General features: G+C 37.8%; 1 protein-coding gene across 1 annotated transcript in view; it reads left to right on the top strand.

Moving 5' to 3' along the window:
• Vav3 (vav guanine nucleotide exchange factor 3) overlaps positions 1 to 21165 on the top strand; it is a 357523-nt gene that overhangs the window by 166153 nt on the left and 170205 nt on the right. The window contains exons 4-10 of the mRNA XM_046427576.2: positions 564 to 629; positions 4847 to 4955; positions 6642 to 6734; positions 9362 to 9430; positions 11271 to 11374; positions 12592 to 12691; positions 17803 to 17898. Of these exons, the coding sequence (XP_046283532.1) occupies positions 564 to 629; positions 4847 to 4955; positions 6642 to 6734; positions 9362 to 9430; positions 11271 to 11374; positions 12592 to 12691; positions 17803 to 17898 (637 nt within the window). The remainder of the gene's footprint in view (positions 1 to 563; positions 630 to 4846; positions 4956 to 6641; positions 6735 to 9361; positions 9431 to 11270; positions 11375 to 12591; positions 12692 to 17802; positions 17899 to 21165) is intronic.

Genomic DNA, 21165 nt, shown 5'->3' with positions numbered 1-21165 from the left:
GATTGACTTATTTGTCCAAAGAAATGAAAATTTAAAAAATATAACTTAAATACCTTAAAATCAGAGGAGAAAAACATGTCAAAGCCAGGAATTAGAGATGAAGGGAATAATGCTTTTGTCTTGTGATCATTTTCATCTATCCTAGTGAACTGGGTCCTTGAAAGGATGGTGTTACAATATTATTTGTCAGGTCAGATCTTATAGCTGAAAAGAGAGGGTGTTTAACCTGTGAGTGAGAACTCTGTGGGTGCTGTGGAGTGCCCTGCAGGGATGTGGTGAGTGGGGGATTAGACAAGCATTTCAGTAGGCCCCCAATTGCACATATGTCTTTGGAAGCCAGCTGCAATGGCTGCAGATGATTTGGGGTCACAGGTGTTGCAACCATCCTGGGACACCCCAGGCACAGCACTCAGCAGGCACTTTGGCTGAAGCTCTAGACCTTGGGAGACATGGGGCAGGATGACCCATCTGACCATTTTGTAGCAGATACACTTTAATATTTAGTGAGAAGTAAATGCTTACCTTGAGGTTGCTCATTCAACTGTGTTTCTCCCCCTTTCTAGGCCCTTCCCAACAGAAGAAAGTGTTAATGATGAAGACATCTACAAAGGCCTTCCTGACTTAATAGAGTATGTTGAACATTTTCATCAAGATAAAACCATGACCATGTTTTGGTCCAGCATGGGTCTTAACTGTGAATGTTATAAGTAAGCTCTCTGAAGGGCAAAGGTGACTTAATGATGAAGCCAAGTAAGAAATGACCTTAAACTGGTGGTGGAAAGCTTCATAAGAAACATACTCCGACTGGTTTTTAGTTCCTATATCCCTGTGAAAAGTAAAGAAACAAATTGCAATGAAGAAAAAAGTTGGAAGTTTCTCAGAGGCATAGTAGTGTCGTAGATAAAACTGAAATTAGACAGTTGGCAATGATTAAAAATAAATAGAATCGATGACTAGAGTTGTAGGACAGAAAGTATGTGCCTTGTGAGTGCAAGGCCAGGACAGGTGGGAGCCGGGGTTGTTCAGGGATGGTTCAGCAGGTGGCGTTGGTTCTGCACAGAGACTCTTCTCAGGCTTTGTTCTTTAGTAGTCCAGAGAGGAAGAATGTTCTTGCAGCTACTTTTCTTCTCCTTTTTGAGTGACTTGGGCAGATTACAAATAAATATACAACATGATCCTCACTCCACAAAGAACTGATGATGTACATCAGGCCTACTTGCAAAGAATTTAAAGAAACAGACTATGCTACAAGAGAGATTGATAGATCTGTGGAAATTCATCCATTCATGCATCCAACACACCGAGCATGTTCTAGCTTAGGAGGTTTATGCTTGCCATTTTTTTTTTCTGACCATATGACAGGTCCCTCACTACTCATGTCTTTGCTCAGACATCCCTCTACATGGAGACCTTTTGTGATGACCCTGTGTAAAATCGCCACCACCCCCTCACCTTGCTCTGCATTTTTGTAGCACTTGCAACTACTTGACACAGTGTTGGCTGGCTTCATTTATTTTCTGTCCTCATTAGAAGGTTAACTGTCTGAGATCAGAGATTTCACTCTGTGGCTATTATCTTGGAACTTAGAGCAGTGTCCGGTTTATAGCAGGTCTTCCATAAATGAATGAATAAGCCAGAACTGCGTTCAGCATCTACTGTTTACCAAGTATTGTGGTTCAGGCCTGGGCTGTCTGACTTTTGTAGTAAAAGTTAGCCAAGTGTCCTTGTGTGTGCTAGCTGGTTTGTATACACTATCAATGTCCTGTAATACCACCATGTTTTTAGGTTTCTACTGTTATTACAGTTTTCAAATGAGAAAACCAAAATTTGAAAAGCTAAGTAACTTGCTGGAGGTAATAGCACTAGCAAATAGCAGACCTTGGATTTAAAAACCAGGCCGTTCTTCAGGCCTGGAGGTTTCTTAGTCATTGCACTGACTCATGGATGCTTCCTGACTAGATCCTCTAAAGCTTTTAGCAGGAGAGCAGAAGAGGCAAGAGCTGCCTGGAGCCAGACGAATTGTGGCCAGCAGCTCTTCCTTGAGTAGGTGACATTCAGAGTGGCCTTGAAGTCGCATACTTTAGCTAGTAAGCATACTTTCTTATCTTTCCTTAAAACTTCCAAGAACTCTGACCTGAAGTGTGATGGATTCTATCTTCATTATGTCCCTGTAAGATTCTTGGTCCTAGAATCAGATTCTTTAAAGCATTTGGAAGAATGCATTATTTCTGGCACTGTGTGATGATGTTGTTCTTTTAAAAACTCCACTGAAGGTCACTGATACCTATTAATTTTGTAGCCTTCCCTCATCTTGTTCTGCTCACTGGTGTTTCCACACAAGACTGAGTGTGTTTGGGCTGGTGTTAGGAGTCAAAGCAGGAGCACTGGGACTGAGAGTCGGATAATAGATTTCACAGTTCATTTTCCTTCTGAACAGAACCCGCCATGCAGAACCCGTGCTTTCATTGTTTCTTATCTTCGCTCCCTTGTGCTCTCACCAGCCCTTCCTGTCCTTTGATGTGTACAGAAAATGCTCAAACCCACTTAACTGCCCCCACTGGTCCCTGGCCAGAGTACCTGCCAGGATAGCTGCTATTGTAGAAATAGTGGAACTGCCCCAGGCTGGCCTGCCATTTCCTCAGATTTCCAAAGCAGAAGCTGAGTGGCATCCTTCACTCCTTTCCCCTCTGAAATTCTCATGGGTCACGGAATCTGTTTTACCGTCTCCTGTCTCTGTGTCCCTCTCCTCACCTGCCCTACCCTAGTGAAGACTCTCTGTCTCTCACTCACAGTAGGTCGCACCTTGCCTTACTGATCTCCCTGTCTGTCTCTTGTCCCTCCAGGAGACCCTCATCTAAATAACTCCCTGTGGGTTCCCAGATGTGCAGTGTGAGGTTGAATTCACAGAGTGCCTGGCTCTCCTGTCCCTCCAGTAGTCTTCCCTGTTTGCCTGGACACAGTGAATGGGGTGCTAATCCAGGCATGGTCAGGCTTATTACTCTTCTTTCGCCCTTGTTAGTGTCTTTTTTTCTGGAATGCTCTTCCCCTCTTTTTATTCAGTGGGGGCATGTGTCACCCCACTGGGTTTTAAGTTCCATGAGAACTAAACTTGGTCTCCCTGGTCTGCAGCCATATGTCTGGGAACACAATATTTTCACAGAAAATATCTATTGAATGAACTGATAAATATATTCAAGATGCAGCTCAGATGTCATATCTTCTGTGAAGCCTTCCTCTGATCTCTTTAGTGAGAGTTATTTTTACTCCTTTGTATGCGCCAGTATTATACACTTGTCTTTATCATTGCACACACAGAATTGTGTATTTATGTGCTATTCTCCATGCTAGGCAACAGGCAGGTTCTTGATCTGTACATTTTGAGCACTAAAGAGCCTGATACTCAGGCAGTTCTTAGTAAATGTCTGTTGGATGGATGGATGGGTGGGTAGGTGGGTGGACAAGTGACTCTGGAATGAATTTTTCTCAGAGAAGAATTCTCTGAAACTTCTGTTACCACCAAATCTCTCTCACTTAATATACCTTCCTTTTCTGTACATGTTTGACAGTTTATTCCTGTCAAATACCCTCAAATAATCCTTCATGACAAACATAAACAGCTTTGTGGTTATACTTCCATTGAAAAATGTTCCAAGTTGTAGACTGACATTTATAGTTACAGTGTTTTTATTTTTGTTATATCATTTTTTAACATTCTCTCTGCACAAGCCCAGGAGAGGTACTCAGGGCTGGTGGTATTAAAGGAGTTTGAATTTTTTTCTCATTAATGCTTCTTCCAACACCTCTATATTGGTTCTTCCCAATTCTTTGGGAGAATTAGTTGGTAGAGGCATTTACATAAGTCTTGAACTGGAAGGAAAAACTTCCAGATAGTAGAGGAACATGCAGTGGCTGGAGCACCTTGACTGAGGAGTGGGTTCAGTCTCATCTGAGGGGCTTGGGGTAGATGGACCTGTCAATCACTGTGTAAGTGTTCATGGAAGCTTGAAAAATGAGGATTATTTTTAACTGCCAGAAGACCAGCAGATTTTAAGTGTTTTTTTTTTTTTTTTTTTTTTTTAACATATCTTAGATGGTTTTAAAGGTTGTGCCCTTCCGCACTTAAAGAAATGTGAATAGATTAAAGCAGAATCTGGGTGAAGGGGGTCATAAGTACTCTCTGAGTTGGCTGGTTTGAAAATCACTGGCTTAGATATTGGTAATAACCTTGAAGAAATGAATGCTGTTAACAGAGCATTTTCAACATATTAGATACTCCTAACTCTCCAGCTCTCTCCATTTTATACCCTTTAATATGGGTAATGAAACTGAGGTCTCCAAACATGAGAAGTGGGGACACTGTGTGATGGAGTGGTTAATATAAAAAGTGAGCCAGACTTGCTTTCAAATCATGGCTCTGCTATAGATTAGCTGTGTTATCTCTGGCAATTCAAATAACTTTTTGGTCTCGCAACTTTCTCTTTAATGAATCAAATAATAAGGCATATCTAATAAGACAGCTAATTCCTGAAGAATAGGGTGAGACAAGATCTATAGAATGATCACCTGTGAGCTTACACAGTGACTAACCAGTAAATGTCAGCTGCTGCCTCCCTCACTGTTGAATTCTGTTGTCATCATTCTTGTTAGCAGGGACCAAGCTCTAATGTGAGCCTTTTGAGTCTTTCCACTGGTTCCATTTTTCTCTCTGCATTTTATACTAAAACCAGTAGAAAACTTTTAATCTTTTTTTTTTTTTTTTTTTTTACTAAACCCCAGTAGGCTATTTCTAGCTATTGCATTTACTGCATAATGGAAAATGACCTTTACATGATGTCCTTTGTTTTAGTGAAACCCGAGTAGAAGATGAAGAAGATCTCTATGACTGTGTTTATGGGGAAGATGAAGGTGGAGAAGTCTATGAGGACTTAATGAAAGCAGAGGAAGCCCATCAACCTGTAGGATTTTTACTTGTTTCTTAAATGACTCTGAGTGTTTTATTAGGAAAGTGATTACTTGAAAGACTAAGTAATGTAATTATTATGTAACCTCTGAATATTCTTTGTTTGTTTTAACTTCCTTGTAAGTAGGCGATTGTGTAACTATAAAACCTATCTATGTAACTGTGACTTATTCCTGCATTTGGAGCCACAAGCATGACATTTTATTGCTCATAATAACCGTAGGAGATCTTTAGTCTAATCCTTTCATTTTACCAGTAAAGAAGCCAAGTGTGAGAGGTAAATGACATGCCAGTCAGCTACATAATGGCACAGTGGCAATAGAAAGTAATTTCAGTGAATGAAATTATACTGTTATGAAAGTAAATCTTCTCTTACGAAGCAGGTAAATTTTTTCCTTTAAATTTAATGTAAGATAAAATATATATTAAAGGATATTTCTTCCCATTTGTTAGGTTGTATTGTGAGGTATCTTCCCCTTTTGTTTCATTATAAATGTCCTAGCTTTCTTATACTACTTTGTAAACTTAGTTATAGATACTGTCATGCCCAGTGTATCTGGACCCTCAAAGTTTTATCTGCCCTGACTCTATATAGAACACTTAAGTAAGAATTTCTTTGAGTTATCTTCTTATCGATAGTTTGAAATTTTAATAAGTCAGTTACTTAGGCTTTTATTAACACTCGGTTTTTTGCTCTGGCCTATCGCACAGGGCTGGTGGGCTGCCCAGCGCCTCACTGGGGAGCTTCTGTGGGGGTGGAGACAAGTCACCAGGCCTATGTTTGGGAAATATAAAAATGTGTGTTTTAACTCACTCTAGGAGTGGATGCCACCTCTAGTTCATTTCCAGAGTAATTTTAGGTCACAGTATCATCTGTACCTACTGTAATTATTAACTGCTTTGGTGCCAGCAGATTCTTCAGTGACACCCCTGGGGACAGTCTTCCCTCACCTGACAGTGCTGTGTGGTTTATATGGGACAGGGTTAACAGGAGTGATAATTTAGATGTTTAGGGTCCTTCTTAAGTGCCTGGCAAAGCTCCAAGTGCTTCACATCATTTATCTCATTAGAACTCCCTGGGTTTGATACTGTAATTTTCTCTATTTTTACAAAAGAGAAAACAGAGCCACAGAGAAATTTGTAACTTGTTCAGAGTTATAAAGCTAATAACAATAAAACCGGTATTTGAACCTAATTCCATCTTATCCCCAAATCTTTGATCTTAGTACTGTGCTCTGCCAACTTTAATCCTAAACACTTAGTAAAAGAGCACTAAGCACTAAGATGTTAATGCTTGGAAGAAATATTTGAAGGTTTTACTTACTAAATATCTTTTAAGTATTTTTATATTTATTTCTGTAGCACATGTGAAATATGCTGTGTATTAAAGGAACTGTTATACCGTTTCCAGGTTCATTAACATTTTTAATGAAAGAGATGTGTTAATTTGAAGAGAATGTCTAAATTCAGAGACTTATTTTTAATCACCTAGAACTTTTTCATTTACGTTGTTTAAAATTAAACACACCAAACATGTGTCGCGAATGTAGTTAAGTACGTCTTTCAGTTGTGTGTTTTATTAGATGGAAATGCAATGATTTTGATCTCTTTGTATCTGCTACCAGATAGATTTATACATGTGTTTGATTAAGTAATTTTATTTTTAACATTTTAACTGCAGAAATGTCCAGAAAATGATATACGAAGCTGTTGCCTAGCAGAGATTAAGCAGACAGAAGAAAAATATACAGAAACCTTGGAGTCAATAGAAAAGGTACGTCATTGGGTACCAATGCTGAAATGCTGCCTCACACAGTTACCACCTGAGCCCCATGGTTTCCACTGAGCCTGTGAGTGTGCATTTCCAATTCTCAGTTGTACTTTGCATTAAAGCCAGGAACAGGAGGACAAATATCACCTGAAGTCACTCTCAGTAGGATCTGGAAACACTGAATGCAAAGAAGTGGAGTAGAACAGTGTTGTCCAGAGGCTTAGGTGGCTGGGGTGGGAGGGGATAGGGTGATGTTGGTCAAAGGAAGTAGAATTACAGTTAGATAGGAGTGTCTGAAAAACTGTGTCCAGAATAGACAAAAACAGAGAAAGAATGTAGTTAAGTGATTGTCTGGGGCTGCATGGTGGAGTAATAGGTATAGGTGGTGAGAGAGAGGACAGGGTAGGGAAGAAGAGATTAATGGATACAGAATTTCTCTTTTGGCTGATAAAAGTGTTCCAAAATTGATTGTGGTCATGTTTGCACAACTGTGTGAACATACAAATAAATGTTAGGCTGTATCCTTTAGATGGGTGGGTTGTATAATATGTAAATTATGTCTCAATAAAGCACTTTTAAAAAAGGAAAAAGAAAAAATATCAAAGCAGATTATTCATTCCATAGATTTGTTGATTTCTTTATATCTGAGAGGCACTGTTTTAGGAACTGAGGCTGTAGCAGTCAACCTAACAGGACCCTGGCACTTTCTGTCTCATGGTTTAGAATGAAAGCACATAAGGATGGTAAGTTCTCTCAAGAGAATCAAGTTGGGGGAAAGGGGAGAATGCGGGGAGAAGGAAGGTCGAGAGAATGATAATAGAAGGCCTTTGTGATGAGATGGTGTGTTTAAACTGACAGTCAGTGCATTGAAGGCACAAGCCATGCACATATATGCAGGGACGAGAGTTCTAGGAGAGAGTGACCCTCGGGTGGGAGAGTGTTCAGACTACACTTCAGGGAACAGCAGCAGTCTAGCAGGACTGGAACAGAATGAGCAAAGGGGAGTGTGTGGTTCAGAGAGCAGCCTATATGGGGACAAAAGCTAGGACATTTTAAGCAGATGTGATGCAATAGCAGTTAAAATCTTGAACATCTCATTTTGGCTCTTGTGAACAAGGGCTGGAAGTGAGAGAAAAATTAGATGCATGTTGTAATTTCCATGATGACAGAAAATGGTGGTATTGATAGAAGTGGCAAGCGATGTTCAGATTCAGAAGGTATTTTAAAAGTAGAGCCTCCTGGATTGGGTGATGGATTAAGCAAAAGGATGTGAAGAAAGAGAGGGATCAAGGATGACTACTAGGTTTGGCATGAGCCAGTGCATGAATGGGGAAGGAGGGGTTGGGGATCATGAATCTGTGGAACATATTAAATTTGTGATACCTCTTGGACTTCCGGGGGGGTTTGAGGAACATGTTAGATATATGAGTCTGGCAATAATGGGAAATGTTGAACTGATGAACACATTGGGCCTTTATCATCATACAGTGAAATTTAAGGCTGTGGAGCTAAGTGAGATTACTCCAGGGGATGCATGCTCTAAGCGAGAAGGTTTGAGGCCACTCCTGCTGACTCTCACATTTAGAGGTTAGGAAAATGAGAACCAGGAAGAAAGGTTTAGGTTTAGGAAAAGATAAAGGTATGGAAGAGTTATTGAGGAGAGTGAGAGAATAAATCGACCAGGGTTTTTTTTAACAGGACTGTGTAGCATTATAGGAGCCATTGAATTTCATGGCCATATTTAAAATTAGGCTATCACTCTAGTTCAGGCTTAATTTGTTAGATATAGGCACAAAATCCAGGGTTTGGTTTTCTAGAAAAGCACAATGGAAGAAAAGATGGAAAGCAAGTATGCAGAGAAATAACTCTGATGATGGTTCGTGATTATAAAGTGGGTAGGGAGGAAAGTGGGGACATGAGGGATATGGACATCCAGTGGATTGGCAGACCCTGTGGGGCTGAACAATTTCCTGTTAAAGTAGGAGGTAGGGATTCGAGAGGTGAGTTCTTGAAATTAACCTGTAAATCATGTATGGTATTTGATAAAAACACAGTGTTCAGGTATGACCATGAGATTTGGGAGCTGAGCTAGACTGGAGCATAAGATTATTGGCGGCCCAATAATCTTATGCTGTAAGATTAGAGGCTAGGCTGTTGGGAGGATCATCTGCACAGATTCTGAGATTGCCAAGGATGAAAAAGGTATGGCAGACCGAGAACTAAAATTCTCACATATTGAGGGGAAAATGATGTACAAATTGCATAAATAGATTATTGATCTCAAATATCTATAATCTTTTACAAAGTGTATTTTGGGGATGTTTTATATAAGTCCTCAAATGTATCTCCAATGTCATTGTTTACCAACTTGGCCAATGTGTTCTTTCTTCTCAGCGCACTTACTGTCTAAACCTTTTATTATGTACTTCAAATATTATAGCTTGTATTTATGTCTATATATCTTGGTTCAAGCATAAAAACCTTTAAGAGAATAGTTTCTGCTTTTTTGGTATATAATAATGCTGATTAACAAATGAATTCAATTATTTTTGTTTGTTGATAAAAAAAACTTGTTATATTGATTAGGGCAAGTTAAGCATAATTATTGCTTCCCTCTTCTCTCCTGGTAGTATTTCATGGCACCACTGAAGAGATTTCTTACAGCAGCAGAATTTGATTCAGTATTCATCAACATTCCTGTAAGTAAAAATATGATAGCTAAAATTGTGATGCACTTCTGTAAAATCCTCATTTTCTCAGTAGGCTCCAGATTCCTATTATAACACTCTCCTGTTTTCTCTAAGAATTTTGACCCTATTTTTGCTTCCCAAGTTTTTCTGCCCTTACTTTCTTGAAAAACTGATATGTCATATCTTTAGTCAAAATGCATATAGGAACATGAATGGAAAAATAAGATTCATGTGTTCTTTCTAACTGTCACAAGGAGGTAGTCCGAGGTAATTAAATGATCCTTAGTACTACTCTGTGTCTTCTAGGGTTCTGTCCAGCCCACTCCTCTCTGCTCTAGTGCTCCTTTAGCTCCTAGGATATCGGTTACCTCTACCTAACTCTCTACCTCTACTTCCTTAGCCTCCGGACTTTGATGCTTCCAATGACTCTCACATCTGAAACAGCTTTCTTATAATTTAATGAAATATTTTAATGATAAAATGTGAAAATATTTTCTTCACATTTATGCATGCATTTCAAGTTTCAGGACATCTTACCATAATCTTAGAATCCTAAAAGGGTCTTTGCTCAGAAATGTAGAATCAAAGGAAATGCTACGTCCAACGAAGTTCTGTCAGGCAAGATTCAGAATGTTAGACCTCTAGAACTTGCTTTTTAGTTCATATGTACACACACAGATGTGTGTACATGTGCACACACACACACATGTAAGAACTTCTATGTATAGGCTTTCTCATATCACATTAAAAAATTCCTTTTGAGTCTCTTATGTTCTGAGTTTCTGATCACCAGGTGATAAGTTCTGGCATGTTGTCCTTATCCCTGATTAAGACCAAATAAACACATCCTCATTGGCTTGTAACATTGTGAGCATTTTCTTTCAGTTATGTCCAACAAAGATCTGGCATAAAATAAACCGCACAGACTAGCAAACAGGGATCCTAATCCACTTAAGTGTGATCATTCTTAGAACCCATTGACAGTCCTCATCCTTAAGGACTTACTGTGCTCCTCAACAACATGATAAGGCCAACATCCAGGTTTAATTCTTACCCTACCACAGAAAGCACATTCTGTGGCATCTCTGTGTGCTTCAAGGTCCAAAGGAAGAGATAAAGGGAGAATTGGTACCTTGACTCAAATTTCCTGTCTGTGACATGTGTTTACTGGCAGTTGAAAATTACTTGCTTATCAGGAAAAATGTAGAATTCTGTCTTTTGAGTTGCTTTAGTAAATTGTCTAGTACAATTCATTTGCTTCCTATTTATGCCATTAGTTGTCTGGTTTCAAGTAATTTAGTCTGATTATTGTTAACTTATCACCAGGACACCACTAATTGACCAGAGTACAAATCTACATTTCTATGTCCTAAGGACATGAATCATTACTTTATTCTGTCAATAAAACATTAAGTACTTGGGAAGTTTTATTTAAAAATTTGCAGCAATTATAAAAATGAAAAAGCTGTACATATTTTTGTACAAGAAATAAATTATCCTTTATTAGCCAGTGGGATAATTTCTTTCTTCACAGGACACAGACATTTCTAGTCATATCTGAAATTGCTATTTCCCATGCCTGTCTCTCTTTCCTTCTCTTCCTTTCTCCCTCCTCATTTCTCTTTTCTTCTCCCTCTTCTTCCTTTACCTCTTCCCCTTCTGCTCTCCCTCCTCCATCCTGCCTTCCTACCTTCTAAATCTTCCTCTCTTCCCTAATGGTAGCAGGTATATATATTGAGAACATTCAGCATATCCTGAGTGGCAGGTCCAGTAACAACAGGGATTCTGAGTTTGGGTATATTTTTGGTTCTGACTCTTACTCTTCTTTCCCATTGTTTTCTTTTCTAAGGAACTTGTAAAAGTTCATCGGAACTTAATGCAAGAAATTCATGATTCCATTGTAAATAAAAATGACCAGAATTTGTATCAAGTTTTCATTAACTACAAGGAAAGGTAACTCTTGAATTTAAAACCTTGTCAGTATCAGTTTATAATTATGGTGAAGACTAGTATGAAAATGGCTAATAGCTATTAACTATAGTTTGTTACAGTACTAGCTAGGTAGTATTAGGATATGGGATGGTTGATCTCAGGGTATTAGTTTGAGCTTTTTATGTATGTTAACTTTTGCATGGTAAATCAAAAGGCAGAGGTTCTTCCGCTGGCCTTGTCTCGACTAAATGATGTAATCTTGCACTAAGTCATTTTAACTCTCTGAGCCTCTTTTTCCCAATTCATGAGCATCAGGGGCAGATTAGCAGGAACCTAATGCTTCTTCCAACTCAAGTATTTTATGATTTTCTATTTTGGAGAATTAGCTTCAGAGTCAAAGTCAGTTTCTCTTTATGAATTGAAACAAACAAAACAAAACTCCTGAATGATTCATATGAATTGGAATATCAAGAAATTTTGCTTAAAATGTAAATGTTCTCTCATTTAAGCAATACAGTTTCTAGTACTAAGAAAAGGCTAATGAATTGCTTTGCATCAACATTTAGATAAATACTAACAATTTATTAGTAGTTTTTTTTTTCTGGCAGAGGGTTAAAAGAGACAATAAACCAAACAGTTTCTTTACAAAATATAGATATAGATGTAGATAGAGAGATGACCTTCCTGGACAGGCTCAGACTCTGAACAGTTATGAGTTATCTCATAGTTCAGGCCTCTCATTTCCACTTTTTATATGATATATGTTCCTTAATTAAAAAGTAGTAAGGAGTGGGAGGTTTATTAATGAGTGGAGTCATAGTGATTGCAGTGAGTTTATAATGGAAAAAATATAATGGTTTTGAGTGTGAGTATACATTCCAAGTTTATCTCTAATAGCTTAACAATAAATTTTTAATTTTTTGAGGTATAAATATACACATATACTCAAATGACATTAATTGTCATTAAGCCAGATCATAAAATCTACCTGATATAAAAATGTACATGGAATTAATCTTATTCAAATTTGGAATTAAAAATGAGTCTTTTTATTACTGTAAATATGAGTGACCTACATTCTTTGTATATGTGTTATGTGTTAAAAAGGATTTCTACTGTTGCTTTGATTCTCCTCAACTGTGATTTTAAAGAGATGAAAAGTTCTGCTCTTTCTCCCCTCCACCTGATTTTTTTGCTTTTGTCTAACAGATTTCTTCCTCTCTCTTTTTCCTTTTCAGATTGGTTATTTATGGGCAGTACTGCAGTGGAGTGGAGTCAGCCATCTCTAATTTAGATTATATTTCTAAAACAAAAGAAGATGTCAGACTGAAATTAGAGGTGTCTATTTTTTCTTTCTTTCATGACATAAACTAAAATCAACTTAAAAGCAATGTATTCCTCTTCCTGACCAATGCAACACTACATTATTCCATGTATTCTAAATATAATTTCACATCAATTTTATAAAATATTTACCAGATCACTTTATAAAATAACAATGTGGTAGTAATAATAACGGGCAAAATCTAACTTTTATGTTTCTGTGTTTTATATACATCTTCTTAGGTCTCCCTGACTTTGTGAGATGTGTGCAATTAAGTTTCTCATTTTCCTAATAAGAAAGTTGAGGTTTGGAGAGATGATGAGTCATTTGCCAGCATCACCTAGGTAGTAAGAGGTACAGGATGAATAAGATGATGTATGTGGATTTAAAATGTTTATGGAAAATATAAAATACTTAGAAGCAGAGTTTAAGAAGGGCATAGATATTGTTTATAAAACAGAAGCGAAGACAAACATAAATATGATAAGGCTGAGAGGCCTGCGATCAGCTCTGTTTTGGAGGGTTCTATGAGTAAGATGAGATTACTTCAGGGGCCACAGATTGTGGAAAGTTTATCTACAGAGGCAGCGTGTGAGCTGGCTTCCTGAAGAGTGGGGTTGATTTTGACAGTTGAAATTCCATAAGGGCATTCTGGAGGAGTTGTGTGTCTTGATGGGAAGAGTGAGGAAAGTTTGAGATGTGGCCAGTTGATTGGGGGAAGTAGAGCACGTGGTTACAAAAGAAAGAGTGGGAGCTGATTTATGTCAAGTCATGGTTTTTGTACATCATGTGTGTATTTTTCCACCAGAAGGAGTTTATACTTTAAAAGAGCTTTTGAAAAACAATTGTTACATAAATTATCATCTTAAATATATATCCTCCTTGTGTTTGATTTTCTTAAATTTCAGGTAAAGAAATGAGGTCAACTGTTAAATGTCCATGTGTGGCTTGTTTGCTTCTTCAACATCCCCTTTCCTCCTTTGAGTTGAGTTTGTCAGTGAGGTCCAATGACAAATGGGAAAAAGGCAGAGGATTTTCAAATCAGAACCCTTTCACTATTTTGGTAGATCCAGCAAAATTTCATAATTCTCAACTCCCACAAAGGAAACTATTGCTTAGGAAGTTTACACATTAGCAGGTCACCAAGTAACTGTCCTGAATCAATATCATAGATCTTTTTTTCTTTGCCTCTTAGTGTCCCTTGATGATGTTGACCTTTATGGCTGGAGATAGGTTAATCACCACTCAACAGTATTCTTGCAAGACTGTTAATGTGAAAGATTCTTGCTCCTCTTTAGAAAATAGAGACTCATAAAGTTTAGTGATAAGCCAGCTTGATGTGAATTAAAATATCATAATAAAACAAAACTTTACAACTGATATAAGTAGTTTCTAGCAGAGCAGCTATTAGTTTTTTAAATTTTAAATAAAGCTACAAAATTGTGATTCAAGATAGGAGTCAGCGGGTTGTCAATCAAACTTCCATTATCTTCTCAGTCTTGTCGGATTGCCTGCTCTTCTTTCAGAATCAGTGTCAAAGTCCTGCCCACTGACCACACTCTGGGTCTCTAGGTGCAGTCTCTATCAGTCTTAGGGAAGAAGTGGGCTTCAGACAGAGTGTGAAATGCTCAGGGGCAGGTGGTGTCAACTGTCCTTTCTGGGCCCCACTGCCCTTCATGTGACCATCGGCCTGATTTGGAATTGTTTAATCAGATACTGTACCACTTCAACAAGTCCTCTGTTGGAGTTGCCTTCTGCAGGCCCCAGCATGACAGACGAAAAGCTGCCTTGTTCTTAGTGTTGCTGACTTCTTCCTGTCTTCTGCTTTGTGGTTATTTTTGTTCTTATTGATTTTTTTTTTTTTTTTGGTATTTTTCTTCTCTACTTTGGAACCAAAATAACTTGGGGTAAAAGGTGATGGAGTCTCTTTAGCTTTCCCTATGAGGCCTGAACCTGATTCCTTTTTATTTTCCTTCCAATTAAAATTGACTTTAGGGTATGTAAGTGAGTAGATACTATTTCTATACTTTATTTGCTTTCAGTAAAAATTTCTACACTTTATTTACTTTCAGTATCAATAAGCATTTTATACCTCATTCTCCAGCCCATAGTTGTAGCTCATGCCAGTAATATTGTTATTTTTACTTCTTGAACCCATGCCATAGAATTTTTTTTTAATATTTATTTTTTTAGTTTTAGGTGGACACAATATCTTTTATTTTATCTTTATGGGAGTTGAGGATCGAAGCCAGTGCCTCGCGCATGCCAGGCGAGTGCGCTACCACTTGAGCTACATCCCCAGCCCTATGCCATAGAATTTAAAGGAACTAATTTTCCCCTAACAGTTTTAAACTAACTTCCATAATATAGTGGCTTTTAAATGTGTAACTTTCTGCTCCTAACACTGTTGCAATGGCATAATATATGACGTGTAAGTTGCAGTATCCATTCCAACCAGCTTAAAATGTAGTTGGGGAGAGAAAACCTACCCATTGTAAAAACAGTTATTCTCCTGTTTGACACCCATGATTCAGAACTCTCTATAAGAAAGTAAGAAATGATTTGAAATTGTTATTATTCTGTGTTACTCAGTTTCATATCACTATAACCAAAATGCCTGCCTATAATTCGTTGGAGGAAGAAAAGTCTATTTGGACTCATAATTTTAGATACCTCAGTCCATGGTTGGTTGACTCCATTGCTCTAGACTTGATGTGAGGCAGACCATCATGCTGGAAGAGCATGGTGGGGGAGAGTTGCTCAATTCACGGCAGCCAGGAAGCAGAGAGATGGGAGCCAGGGACAACATATAGTCCTAAGGGCATATCCCCAGTGACCTATCTCCTCTAGCCTTGCCCAGCTGCCTACAGTTACTACCCAGTAGTCCATTCAGATTATTATTTCAACCCAGTGGATTAATCCAATGATGAGGTTACAGCTCTCATAATACCTCTGAACATTAATGCATTGCCTAACTCATGATCTTTTTGGGAGGACACTCGTAGATCCAAATCATAACATCTTCCAGTAAATTAAAATAATTGATAAAACACAAGCTAACATGTTGGGAAATTGTTTCAGTTTATTTTGCTTAAGATTTGTAGTCAAACATACTCAGTAAGCCACTATGGTTATTAGAATTAATGGTGTTTGCTCTATGGCTCCTGGTAATACATCTTCCAATGTTCTAAGAAAGCTAAGTGTGGGCAAATGGGGAACATGTCAGCAAGCAAGTATTTCTTAACATAACTCCTTCCATGTACTGAAAAAGTCTTTGAAATAGGTTGTGCAGTCACATGAGGATTTTGGATTTATGTGGTGGTTCACTACTAATGATGTTTTTGTAACTTTTTTTTTTTTAATGACACCACAGGTATGTGATAAATGGTAAAATCAGAAAAGTAACTTGTCCAAGGCCACACAACCAAAAGTTACCAAGCCTTGGCTTGAATTCATGCTTTGCCACCTCAAATTCAAAGCATTTTTCTTCGCATCAGAATTACTGTCAAAGGGAATAAGGGAGTAAATGCTATTTTTAAATAAACTTCAAAGAAATACTAATGTGAGATTAAGAAGATAAAATCTGAGGCTTTTAAAGACATTGAGTTAATAGGCTTATAGATTCACAAATTTTCAGGCTCCTGGTAATACATCTTCCAATGTATTCTCAAATATTCTCTTTCATTCAGTTCAATAAATGTTTATTAAGCAAATACTTGATTCTGACAGATGTAAAGGACATATGAAAGGTTTAAAGGATATGTTGGGGAAGATACATGTAAATATAAATATAATTTATATAACTATATAGTATATTTATAAACTTATATAATTATGGAGATTATATATATATAAAAAATTAAGTGACCCATAGAGAAAGGTGGAGGAAGGGAAAAAGAAAACACAATTTTGATTGGGACTATTCCTAAAGACCTAGAAGCATAGTTCTTAAAGAGGATGATGAGTGACTTGTTCTTGATGTCTGGTCCATAAGCCCACTGGGGGAGACTGGCAGAAGGTAGAGCTATGAAGGTAAACTGAAGAAGACCCTGGAGATATATGATTTTGCACTAGAAAAAATAATATGCATTAATAAAATAGTTCTGTTTGAGTCATATTTGATTTGAAATACTATAAGTTCTGTTTGTTTTTTTTTTAATTTTTTATTGTTGGTTGTTCAAAACATTACATAGTTCTTGATATATCATATTTCACACTTTGATTCAAGTGGGTTATGAACTCCCATTTTTACCCCGTATACAAATTGCAGAATCACATCAGTTACACACCCATTGATTTACATATTGCCATACTAGTGTCTGTTGTATTCTGCTGCCTTTCCTATCCTCTACTATCCCCCCTCCCCTCCCCTCCCCTCCCCTCCCCTCTTCTCTCTCTACTCCCTCTACTGTCATTCATTTCTCCCCCTTGTATTATTTTCCCCTTTCCCCTCACTTCCTCTTGTATGAAATTTTGTATAACCCTGAGGGTCTCCTTCCATTTCCATGCAATTTCCCTTCTCTCTCCCTTTCCCTCCCACCTCTCATCCCAGTTTAATGTTAATCTTCTTGTCATGCTCTTCGTCCCTACTCTGTTCTTAGTTACTCTCCTTATATCAAAGAAGACATTTGGCATTTGATTTTAGGGATTGGCTAGCTTCACTTAGCATAATCTGCTCTAATGCCATCCATTTCCCTGCAAATTCTATGATTTTGTCATTTTTTAATGCAGAGTAATACTCCATTGTGTATAAATGCCACATTTTTTTTATCCATTCATCTATTGAAGGGCATCTAGGTTGGTTCCACAGTCTTGCTATTGTGAATTGTGCTGCTATGAACATCGATGTAGCAGTGTCCCTGTAGCATGCTCTTTTTAGGTCTTTAGGGAATAGACCAAGAAGGGGAATAGCTGGGTCAAATGGTGGTTCCATTCCCAGCTTTCTAAGAAATCTTCATACTCTGTTTGTTTTTAAAAGCTACCTTATATTATTTAGAGAGAAGGATTATTAAAAAAAAAGCAAAATATTTAGAGTATAATGGTCCTTCTTATAGACTCTGCAACTTTTAATGTTTAAGACTTCTCTTGAGAAAACTAACAGCAATTTAAGAAAATGTTTTCTTAGGAATGTTCCAAAAGAGCAAATAATGGGAAATTTACTCTTCGAGATTTGCTTGTGGTTCCTATGCAACGTGTTTTAAAGTATCACCTTCTTCTCCAGGTATGTGACTGAAAACTGCTTATTGCTCATTTATTTGTTCAAAAGTTGTTTAAAAAGCATCAGCTGTGTTTTGGCTCTCTTTCCTTAAAGTTTTAAATTATTGTATGGCTAAGTGGGAAATGTTCAGAATAACTGGACAATTTGTTTTTTTTTTTTTTGGTGGTGCTGGGGTTTGAACCCAGGGCCTTATGCATTTGAGGCAAGCACTCTACCAACTGAGCTCTATCCCCAGCCCATAATTGGACATTTTTTAAAATTATTTATTCTTTTTATATATACATGATGGTAGAGTGTATTTTGACATATGCATACATGGAGTATATCTTCCCATTCTTGTGGCTGTACATGATGTGGAGTTACACTGGTTGTACATTCATGTATGAACATAGGAAAGTTATGTTTGATACATTCTACTGTCTTTTAGCTGGACATTGTTTTCCTCCTTTCAGTAAAGATGATTTGGTTTTGCCACAAAGTTATAGTCTGTGTCCATCAAACAGGACAGGCTAAAACGAAAACAAAACAAAACAAAACAAAATGAGGCAAAACAAAAACAAAGATATGCCCTCTGCCAAGTCTTCTGTAGTTAGCAGTAATCATTTATTAGTGTTTCAATGCTTCTGAATTTGGGCAGATTAATTATCTTAGACCCTTTGCATTGTAGCAAGTGTAAAAGGTTTGTGTCACATTCTGTATTGTTTTCTACTGTACTAAATTGTAATAAGACTACATTTATTTTGAAGTGATTCTTGTTATAATCCACAAAGCTTATGGTTTCCACGGTTAGTCTTCTAATGAGGGTGGAGAGTCTTATAAATTTAATTTGATAGCTATACCAGGAGACTCATTAGTTCTGCTCCAAAGAAATGTCTTACTGTATTAGTCTGTCAACTCTGCTGATGCTTGTGAAATGTCATTTTAAAAAGATCTACTACCTGTATGTGAAATATAATTTTGAGTCTGCTGTGCTTTGTACATCTTGTATATTAAATTTCTTGAACTGTAGCCACAAAATTATTAGTCATCTCTATTTTTGTTCTACTGAGAAATCAGAAAAATTCAAACCTTGATTATTCCTTAAAAATGCATTAAAACATTTATGAGACCTAAACTCAAAGCAACTTAATCAAATTGGATTTTATGAAAAAATAATAAGGAAGACTCAGGCAATCAGTTTCCAAAGCATCATGGAACAAAAAACTTGTCTAGAATAAGATAATTTATTTTGTAACTTTGGTGTAGTCAAATATTGATTGAAGAATTTAGAAGGTTCAATTTTAAAGCATTATCTATTTTGGTCCTTATATGGTTTTACACAGACTTACAGAACTATGAAATTATACTTTTTTGAAATCCAGTAAACTTCTCTCCTTAGTTTCTCTTGGTTTGCTTTGTGTTTAAATTTTTAAGTGTATATTTAGTTCCATGATCAATTTTTAAATTATGAAAAGTTTGGCTGGGCATGGTGGCACATGACTGTAATCCCAGTGGCTCAGGAGACTGAAACAGGAGGATCATGAGTTCAAAGCCAGCCTCAGCAACTTAGCAAGGCCATAAGATGCTTAGAAACCCTGTCTCTAAGTAAATGTATAAAAGGGCTTGGGATGTGGTTCCCTGCTTGACTGCTCTTGGGTTCAATCCTTTGTGCCCCCCCCCCCAAATAATTATGATAGGTTTTTTTGTGTAATATACATAGATCTTTATTTAATAGAGTAAAAATGGAAATAAGGGGATAGAATTTTGACACATTTTTATACTGAGCAGATTCTCTGTATATAACTGAAGCACTACTGGCATTCAATTCATAAAAGGTTTTTGTGTGGTTCTCTGTGCCAGACATAGCATCAGGCACTTACGACATGACAAGTCCTGTGCACTGATAAGCTCACCCTTTAGAAGGAAAGCATGAAATGTGATCTTCCCAGGAACACAGTATGATAGACACACAGATTATTATGCCTGAGAAGGCCAGGGATCTTGGTAGAGACCAGCTTCCCAGAGGAGTGATTGTTGAGTTGGGCTTTGAAGGAAGAGCAAGAGTTGGACAGGTGGATCAGAGAGGAAGAGCTTTTGAAAGACAGAAAATAATAATTCTTTGGGGATTAAGTATCAGAACATATTTTGAGAATTACAGTTAATTGAGTATGAATAGAATATGGGTTGTTTAGAAGTAAAGGGAGAGAAGTTGAAGGAGGTGTGCAGGATGGAGACCATGGAGTCTGACTGGGAAGTATGAGTGACAATCAAAGCACTTGTGGGGCATCATTGAAGGCTAAATAGGATGGAAATGTGATCTCCTGGCGTCCTAACTCTGAGGCCAATGGAGGGAATTGATGGTCCTGTGGAGAGACTACAAATCAGAAGATAGATCAGAGCCCCATTCTACTTACCCATTTGAGAAAGGGCAGGGGAGTGGCAGGGAGGATGGTTTCCAGGGAAGGGTCAAAGCTAACATCAGTTAAAACATGGACAGAGGCACAGAAGGAGTCTGGGACACATTCTAGGTTTGGCCTATGTGATTACATGGATGAGGATGCCATTATTCAATAATAACAAACGCAGGAACAAGAATAGGGTTCTGAGTAAGGGTGGGCTCCATGCGGGGCATGCTGGATTTGAGGTGCCTGTAATCTATTCAGTTAGAACTGTTTAGATGGATGTGAGTCTGGGACTCAGGCTTGAGTTCTGGGTTGAGAGTATGTATTTGAGAGTGAACCTCAATAGGAGATGTTGACAGTCTGACTGTGATTGTGATAGAATTGTAGACTGTGTATGTTATAGTCAGCTTTTTCACTGCTGTGGCTAAAACACTGAACCAGAACAACTGTAGAGGAGGAAAGTTTATTTGGGGACTCAAGATTTCAGAAGTCAAAATCCATGGGTAGCCAACTTCATTCCCCAGGGGCTCCAGGAGAGGCTGAACATCATGGAGGAAGAGTGTGGGGGAGGGAAGCAACTTACATGATGATCAGGAAACAGAGAGAGAGAGACTCCACTTGCCAGATACAAATATATGCCCCAAAGCCACACCCCCAGTGCTCTACCTCCTCCAGCCACACCCCACCTGCCTTCAGTTACCACTCAATCCCATGAGGTGATTAATTCAGTGATTGGGTTAAGGCTCTCATAACCCAGACATTTCCTCTCTGATCACTCTTGATTTATCTACATGTGAACTTTTGGGAGACCCCTCACATCCAAACCATAATAGTGTAATATAAGAATGAGAGGGACCTTGGGTAAAGATCCAGGGAACAATAACATTCT

The sequence above is a fragment of the Marmota monax genome, unplaced genomic scaffold (assembly GCF_021218885.2).
Source record: "Marmota monax isolate L192 unplaced genomic scaffold, Marmota_monax_Labrador192_F-V1.1 WCK01_AAM20220418_F8-fsc00184, whole genome shotgun sequence".
NCBI classification, from domain to species: domain Eukaryota; kingdom Metazoa; phylum Chordata; class Mammalia; order Rodentia; family Sciuridae; genus Marmota; species Marmota monax.
This window is presented reverse-complemented; position numbering and strand designations above follow the sequence as displayed.